The 9409-nt window shown below is 34.4% G+C and overlaps 1 protein-coding gene across 5 annotated transcripts; it reads left to right on the plus strand.

Moving 5' to 3' along the window:
- Positions 1 to 6113: 6113 nt before the first annotated feature.
- On the plus strand, positions 6114 to 8857 carry LOC106337466 (putative ubiquitin-like-specific protease 1B). Of its 5 annotated transcripts, XM_013776578.1 has the most exons (10): positions 6116 to 6451; positions 6485 to 6711; positions 6906 to 6982; positions 7074 to 7170; positions 7259 to 7357; positions 7550 to 7636; positions 7715 to 7834; positions 7931 to 8034; positions 8330 to 8402; positions 8564 to 8857. In XM_013776578.1, the coding sequence occupies exons 1-10, from the start codon at positions 6265 to 6267 to the stop codon at positions 8624 to 8626; spliced, it is 1134 nt and encodes a 377-aa protein (XP_013632032.1). In that variant the 5' UTR covers positions 6116 to 6264; the 3' UTR covers positions 8627 to 8857. The 5 variants fall into 5 exon arrangements, with proteins under 5 accessions (XP_013632033.1, XP_013632034.1, XP_013632032.1 ...); XM_013776579.1 differs by lacking the exon at positions 8330 to 8402 and adding an exon at positions 8290 to 8329 and having other exon boundaries at positions 6114 to 6711; XM_013776580.1 differs by having other exon boundaries at positions 6115 to 6711; positions 8290 to 8402.
- Positions 8858 to 9409: the final 552 nt, after the last annotated feature.

The raw sequence follows: 9409 nt of genomic DNA on the forward strand, positions 1-9409 counted from the left end.
CTAAACCCTAAACCCTAAACTCTAAACCCTAAACACTAAACCCTAAACCCTAAACTCTAAACCCTAAACTCTAAACCCTAAACCCTAAACCCTAAATCCTAAACCCCACCCTTTAACTCTAAACCCTAAGTTTGTGACTTTTGATAAAACATTAAGTGTTATTTTGTGATTTTTGACCTTGAGTGCTAGTTTGGGAACAAAAACTTGATTTAGTGCTATTTTTGTCTTTTTCTCTATAAATTATCTTAAACATTTTTCTTTTCTATAATATAAATAAATAAAAATTTAAAATGTATTATAGAAAAATGTATAAATTAAAGAAAAAAATGTATTTTAAAGGAGATAATGTATTTGATTATTTTATATTGTTATTTTATTGGACCTAACTCGAAAATATAATAGTAAATAACAAATTAAAATGTATGAAACAAATCACTATATGTTAATAATGTCGAATAAGAAATATAAAAATAAATTATGAGTTACACAATATATAATAATAAAATGAAATTTGTATATTTAAAACATTTGTAATAATATAAAATATATTTATAAAATGAAAAATTATCCGCACGGACGTGCGGGTTAAAATCTAGTTCAGGATTAATTCGAATTTTAACTTTTCGGTACTATATATGTTTATAAGTATCATTTGGGTCTTATTAGTTTTTAGGTCGAGTTCGATTGAGTTCTTTACGAATCCGGTTTGGATCAGATTATAACCAATGTCTGAAATCATTCAAAATATCTTTTAAGAACTTTTAAAAAATAACAAAAACTAGTCAAAATAAATAAATTATTCAAAAATTTAATTAAAACTTGTTAAACTACCTAAACTAACTAAAAGTATTCAAAATAACAAATAAAACTACAATATTTTTTAAAATACTCTAAAATATCTAAATTAACTTAATATATATGAAACATTAATATATTTAACTAATTTCAGATATTTTCGGATCTTATTTTGGATTTTGGTTTGGGTCATACCCGAATCCAAAAACATCAAGTTCTTGAGTCCCGTTCGGATATTTTTGTACTTAGATACGGTTTCAATTTTTTCGATTTGGGTTAAGGTCAAGATTTTAGTTTGGGATAAAAACACCGAACCTGATGAAGATTCACATATTAAAATTTTCAAAAAATTAAAAATAATAATCATGTTTCGTTCTATAAGTAATTTTTTTTTTGTTTTGCATAAATAATATTATGTCACATAGTATTTGAGACGTTTTGATAGTTTTCTTTTGTGTATATGATAACTATTTTTAAAATTTTAACCCGTTTTATAAGACATTAAATAGTTTTAATTTTCAATGTTTCAGTCCATTATGTAAATACTCGTCATAAATTTTTAATTTAAAAATTAAATTATACTGGTCAAAATGAGTAATTTGTTAGAATGAGTAATTGACTTCTTGTGTTTCTATTATTATAAAATTAATTTGATTTTAATTTATAGACTTTAATATTTTTTAAATGAAGAAAAATTAGTTTAAATAATTTTTTGGAAAGGAAATTATATGCTTTACATATTAAGGTTTATAGTATTAATGTTCAATAAATTTAAAATTTATCATGAATTTATTGTGAATTTGAATTAGGAAATTATGTAATAAATTAGGAAAAGACAAAAAACTTAAATTTAAATTTATTAATTACTTCAGGGAAATTTATATTTGTACTTATCTTTTTATAAGACTAGATAAATATAAAGCATTAGCCCTGTGACGGATCCGGATATCCGGGAAATTTAGGGTATCCGGATCCGTCGGATCCATGGATTTAATATCCGGATCCGGATTCGTGGTTGCGGATATCCGGGTTTCGGATATCCGTCTCGATATTCCATTATCCGCGGATATCCGGATCCGGATCCGTCAAAATAATTAAAAATATTTTTTTTAACAAAAAATACTAATTTTTTTAATATAATACATAAATTAAATATTTATAAATATATTTATATATGTTTATAATATTGTAACAACTAAAATATAATATTATAAGATTAATTCATCTATAAATATTGATATATCAAATATAAATATTAATAAAATTTAAAAATTTAATGTATTTAAAAAATACGGATCCGGATCCGGATATCCGGACCTAAAAATTAAGATATCCGGATCCGAATTCGGTTTGCACGGATCCAAGATTTTACTATCCGGATTCAGATGCGGGCACCCCAAATATCTTATTTTTGGAGCGGATCCGGAACGGATTCGGAACGGAACTCGGATCGAATCCGGATCTCGGATAATAAGTGTGAGGCCTATAAAGCATTATCGGTGGTTTTTAAAACCGTAAACGAATATTGAAACTAAAATCATTTCATACAGCCCCACCAATCACTTCCATTGTGTATATCAGGCCTGGGCATATTATCCATAATTCGGAACCGAACCCGAACCCGAACCGAAAAACCCGAACCCGACCGGTTATGGATCCATCAAAATACCCGATCGGTTCTGATATGCTGATACTTTGGTTATCGGGTACGGTTCGGTTTAATCCGAAACCCGAATTAGAATCCGAAATAACCGAAGTATATGTATTATGTAGATAAGTATATACATGTATATGTATTATACGATTTCGACAATTACCAAGATACAAACGACGCTTTACAAACCACCCTTTGTTATTTCCAACATTGCTTTTGCTTTCATCATAACGCTCGGGGCGATTCCTCTTCTTCATATTTTCGAAAACCTAATCAAATTTCCCTATTAAAATCGAAGGTGCTTGCAATGTTCAGAAGCACAAACTGGCAATTCTCTCTATCTTCTCCACCATCTTTGATTTCGAGAACTCGATCCGAGGTAACTACTTGATTTTGATACTTGTTTATGGTTTTAATTGATGCGTGTGTGTGACTTGATTCGATTCAATCTTCTGTGATCATATCGAGTCTTCTAAGTGGATAAACGTTTTAGGATTCGATCTTTGTTAAGAAACTATATTATAGTGTTTTAGGATTACAGTTTTAGCTTAATTGAATTGATAACTGATTTTTGTTTAACTTGTCTCAGATGGATTCATCATCAACTCCTATCCGAGTTCACCTTGACAATGAAGAAGAAGAATTCCGTACTCCTGATAGTGGTGGCAAACGTAAAGAATCCCCTAGAGCCAGTGGAGCAACGAAAGATGGAAGTAAAGTTGCGAGGATTCTTCCTCCGAGGTCTAAAATCTGGAGCCATTACACAAGGACAAAGGAAAATCGTGACAAATGCCTTTGCCATTACTGCAAAAAGAAGTTCTGTTGCAAATCAAAGTCAGGGACATCAAACTTGTTGAAGCATCTCACCGTATGTAAACAATACTTTGCGCATTCAGATGGCCAAAGCTCTACTCAACAAGTCATTGATGAAGAAGGCAATCTGGCAGATGCGAAGGTCAGTGAAGAGACTTTCAGAGAAGCAACCAATGAGATGATGGTGATAGGGGAGTTACCATTAGCTTGGATAGAAGGTGTGGCTTGGAAACACTTTTGTACCAAGGTATGAGAGTCTACTGTTATAAAAATATATAATTTATACATAGTTAAGTTAACTAGTATCTAACATTATATGTCATTTGTGTAGATGAAATTATGGAAGCCTGTGTCAAGGAGAACATCAACCAGAGACATTGTGAAGATGTATTTGCAGAGGAAGGCTGCTATGAAGAAATGGTTTAAAGCAAACAAGCAAAGAGTATCCATCACTACTGATATATGGGTGGCTCAAGTAACCCGTAAGTTTCAATCTTAATGTGTCTGTTAATTTAGAATTTCGAATTGGTCTTAATGTGTCTGTTATTTTACAATTTTGAATTGATCTTAGTGTGTTTGTTATTTTAAAATTTTGAATTGATTTAAATGTGTCTGTTATTTTAAAACTTTGAACTGATCAATGTGTCTATTATTTTAGAATTTTGAATTGATCTTAATGTGTTTGTTATTATTCACAGGTGCAAGTTACATGGTGGTGACTGCACATTACATTGATTCTTCTTGGCGCCTGAAGAAGCTCATCATCGGATTCAAACATGTAATCGATCACAAAGGTCAGACAATCTCTAGAGTTCTTTTAGAGGTCTTAGCTGATTGGGGAATCAATAAATTGTTCTGCGCAACGGTTGAAAATGCTACTGCAAATTCATCTGCTTTGAGGAGGTTTCAGGCTGAGTTCTCTTCACAGTCTCCAGATGCTTTAGTTCTAGATGGAGAGTTCATGCATTTGAGATGTAGTGCACACATCATTAACTTGATTGTGAAGGATGGGATGGCTGATGCAGATGAGAATGTGACTGCGGTTCGGAATGCTATAGTCTATGTTAGAGCTTCAGGGAATAGGTTAACATCGTTTGAGCAGAAAGTTGATTCGGGTAGACTGACCAGAGGAAGCTTGCCTTTAGATGTTACTACTAGGTGGAACTCCACTTATCTGATGTTGAATACGGCATTGAAGTTCAGAGTTGCGTTTGATAAGATGGAGGCAGAAGATAAGCTCTACAACGATCATTTTTTGGAGGTGACCGACAAAGGAAAAAAAGAGAGAAGGACCTCCACGGTACAATGACTGGAGATCGATAGAAAGATTATGCAGGTTTCTAGTGATCTTCTACAACTCCACCTTAGTTGTCTCTGCGTCTACATCTCTCAACGCTTACCGGTGTTATGAAGAGATTGTGACCATAGCAACTAACCTGATGGCGCTGAGCGAAAGCATGGATCATGAACTGAAGGATAAGGCAGTGGAGATGTTCAAGAAGTTTGACAAGTATTGGGATGGATTAAAGAACATCAACAAGATGTTAATTGTGGCAACAGTTTTTGATCCAACAAAGAAGATGGTGCTTGCGACAATGTGTTTTGATGAGCTTTATGGCGAGGACAGCTTGGAAGGGAAAGAGATGTACGAGTCTGTGATGAGTGTCTTGCGGAGTTTGTTTAAGGAGTATAGTGAAAGACATAGGAGATCATCAAGTGGGCAGACTGATCAAGCAACTACCGGCAACACTCAATCATCTCAGTGTTCTCGAGAACTCTCCATGATAACACCTGATTTAGTTGATGATGGTATAGGTTATAGGAGGATTGACAGAAGGTACAAGTCCATGCTAAAGTCCATGCTAAAGGTTGATGTGTACCGAACAATGGTTGAAACAAGACATTCATTGTGAGTCAAGGGTGCTTACAAATGAAGAAATCCTTGAGGACATTGAAGAGCAAGAAAGAATTGAAAGAGGTATGTGATTTAACATTCTAACTTGTAGTATATTTGCTTAAATTTGGTTTGTATATTGATCTGCCTATCTTTGTCTTTGGATCAGAGGAATTGATGGCTTATCAGGAGTAAGCTCTTCCCGAATATGACCAAGTTCTTTCACCACAAGCTGGTTGCAGTCTATGTTGCAGTCTATGACTCTATGTTGCTGTCTTTTGTTATCTGTTTTCCTCTGTTTCTTTTTCGGTTTGAGACTTTGTTGCAGTTTTCATTTTAAAAATTTGTGTTGCTACTACCGGAAGTATTGATTATCAGTATTGGTGTGTTGTTGCAAACATTTTTACTAAATTTGAGTGGCATGTTTTTTAGTTCTTAACTTGATCAGTTTACTTTGTGTTGTTAATAAAACGTGAGTTAGAACTTGGTCATATTCTAAATTTGAGTGGCAAACGTCTAGAAGACTCAATCATTTAGAAGACAAGCATTTGCTTACTTCATATTTGTCCAAACGTGATCAATTTACTTCATATTTGTACTAACTACTAAGCTTAAGTTACAAGAATTTTTTTGTTTAGTTTGTTTTCTTTTGAATTTTACTTCAGTTAAATCCGAAACCGATACAGAAAAACCCGAACCCAATTGATATATGGTTACTTCAGTATAATCCGAACCCAAACCGAAACCGAAATGTTATATCCGATCCCGATCCGAATTTAAGAATTTCTTAAAATGGGACCTAGGAGGTGTTACAAAAAAGAACCGATATCCGATATATCCGAACCGAACCCGAACGGGTATCCGAACGCCCAGGCCTAGTGTATATGTAATTTTCTACTATCAATATTAAATGCGTCTCAATCGAAAAAACAATTGTAACATTGTACTTTTAACTTGCTCGAATCGAAATAACCTTTTGGTCAAAAGGCCTTGAATTTTGGAAATGGCTGCCCCGTGACGCTGGCGACTCGTAAACCCTAGCCGCTCTGCGAACAAGACGAACGGCTTGGGTTCGACAGAGGGCTAATTTACTCTCCCCCACCCCACCATGGCCTATGCAGCGACCAAACGAAAGCGCGGTCAAGACAGATTCTCGGACAAGCCAGCTTCGTCTTCCGATTCTACAATACCCCCCAGACTTTCTAGACATAAAGTCCGAGAATTTCACGCCCGTTGCAGAGGATTTCTTAGGTTCAGATCACTGGTTCGTCGTAACAAGACGACAAAACCTACAAGTGTTTGCGTAGGGATAGGTCATGAAGAAGCAAGCAATTTATTTGGTTACAAGTTTGATTCAAGCAAACCCGTACATGAAGTGATTGATTTGGTTGATGAAGATTCAAGCATTGAACAAGCTGCGCAGGTGGTTGAAGACGATAAGGTTGAGAAGGAATATTCTTCTCCTTGCCGTGCTCGTAATGACGAAAAGGGTAGCTATCTGAGAGTAGTACCATTGATACGTCGATCTCCCCGTTTGAAGAAAAAGCGCGCTGAGGTGTGATTATACACTACTCTTCTTCTCTTGCTCCAGTCTTATGGGATGAATAGTTGATGCATAGAACAGTTATAGAGTATCTACTCTTACCTTTTAGGAAGTTGGAGTGATTATGGTTTGAATTTTGTGGACAAAGCACCTTGTTACGAACGGTTGTCATGTGTCCTGTTACTGAAACTTGTTGTTTATTGAAGGTATCTCGTGAACTCTTTCTACCGCTCAAAGAAGAGGAAGATGCTCAAGTCAAAAGTGCCTTCTCTGTGAGAAATAGGTACTATTTGTTAGAAGCTTCCACCATGTCATCATGTTATTTGATTTGACTTATTTAGGAATTTTGACCAATCGTATTGCCCTCTGCTCAGGATGAAGGTCTTGGTTTTGCATAAAAATTCCGGCATTGAAATTCGCGGAGAGACTTTGCAATGCCTCAAACCGTGTGCTTGGCTGAACGACGATGTGGTTATTCCGTTTTCTAATCTTGCATATGTTTTCTTAATCTCCTTTTGTTGCATTGATATATGTTGTTTCAATTTGTTCTTTTTTATAGGTCATTAATCTCTATCTCGAATTGCTGAAAGAAAGAGAAACTAGAGATCCTCAAAAGTACTTCAAGTGTCATTTCTTCAATACGTTTTTTTACGTCAAGGTTCTCTTTTAGTCCTCATTCGTTTGGCCATGACTTGTTTTTTTCTTTGATTTCCAATGTATTTCTTCACGTCAGGTTTTTTGCTCATATTATTCAGTTGTCTTATATGGCTTGTGCGGCACCGTTAATGGCTGTGACAGCTGTTGATATTCACGGGCTTATGTATATTTCCCTTTAAATGAATTTGTTCAGCTAACAAGACCCAGTTACAATTACAAAGCTGTCAGGAGATGGACCAGACATAAAAGGCTCGGATATAATCTTATCGACTGTGACATAGTGAGCTTTTTGCAGAACCTAAAGCTTTTGGTTTCCTTTCTGTAAATCTTACAAATATCATCCGATGAACCTGTGCAGATATTTGTTCCTATCCATGGTGTTGTACATTGGACCCTTGCAGTAATTAACAAAAGGGAATGCAAATTCATGTATCTTGATTCGCTTAATGGATCTGATCCTACAATTTTGACGGCCGTGGTATAGTTTCATGATCATAAACTTAAACCCATTTGCTTTTTTGGAGATACAATGCTGTGATAGTTGTAAGTAATGATGTGACCTTAATTGGTTTAGGCTAAGTACTTTGTGGATGAAGTGAAGGACAAAAATGGGAAAACTATTGACATTAGTTCATGGGGCATGGAATACGTTAAAGACCTTCCGCTACAACAGAACGGGTACAAAATTTTAGTGTTGCTTATCTTATTAGCAAAACCTCCTTTGTAGAACGATCCATACTTTCTTTGGCTATGCGAGTTTATATCTTGATATGAGTTCTCTTCAGGTCAACATAATATATGAAGGTTTCTAATAGTTTGCTACCGTTTGTTGCTTCTGTGATACCATAGTTTGTAGCTTGTTTTGTTCATTGTAATTTATGACTAGCTGCAACTAAATGCAACAGCTCTCTTATAGCAGTTTGTGTTATGCAGTTATAGATCTGATGATAATCCTCTCTTGCCAATTGTCCAGGTACGACTGTGGGTTGTTTATGCTTAAATACATAGATTTTTACAGTAGAGGACTGGGGCTGAAGTTTAGCCAGGTAATAAAAAATATATCATCAAGATTTACATTTACTTCTGGACATGATCCCCTAGGCAGCAATTCTTATAGAGAAGATGAGTATTGGGTGATACCATGAGCGAAGATTGATATAAAAACATGTTTCCTGTTTTCATTTTGTCTTATTTTTATCATTTTCAGACGAACATGCCATACTTCAGGGTAAGAACAGCTAAGGAGATACTGAGACTGCAAGCCGATTAGAATTTTTTAGAAAGACAACAATGTTATATTTAGAAGCCTCTTAAGTGAAATGTAATTTGCTTTGGCTATGGTGAATGCCAAGATCTCATTATCACCATGGCTGCTTTTTAGGAGCTATCGGTTCAAATTTTTTGGCAAATAGAATTGAAGGGTTGTAGCTTACTTCAGTGATGAATATTGTAAAAGCCAACAATATTATTTTCCGAAGCATTTGAGCAAAACCTAATTTTCTTTCTCTGTGGGAACTTAGGGAGGACCTCATAGTCATGGTTGCATCTTGGCATTACTAGTTTGTATTTTTATTTTGCAAAGAGAACCAAAACTTAGTTATTACAATATGATTATCTTGCAACAGTGTTTCCAACACCGTTATTTTAGAGTACTAATTAGGGGTGTTCAATCCGGATATCGGTTCGGTTTAGGTTAAGTTTTTTTGGTTTTTCGGTATTTCGGTTAGTAAAATATAACTACCATTCTAAATCCATATTTACTTCGGTTCGGTTCGGTTCGGTTTATATACCATCGGTTTTCGGTTTATTCGGTTTTATACCGAAAAACATAATTCTTTATTTTGGGATCATATTATATGAATTTTAGAGTCTTGTTGTCAACACATTCATTTATTAAAAAATATTATAAGTTTAAATAAAAGAACAAAAATAAAAAATGTTTCTATCATCTAATAAAATAATCAAATCTATAATTAAAATCAAAGCTCAAAATTTTGATAATAAAAATAAAAAACAAAAAATAAAACAGAAGCACGAAGCACAAAAAATAAGT

The sequence above is a fragment of the Brassica oleracea genome, chromosome C4 (assembly GCF_000695525.1).
Source record: "Brassica oleracea var. oleracea cultivar TO1000 chromosome C4, BOL, whole genome shotgun sequence".
NCBI lineage: Eukaryota > Viridiplantae > Streptophyta > Magnoliopsida > Brassicales > Brassicaceae > Brassica > Brassica oleracea.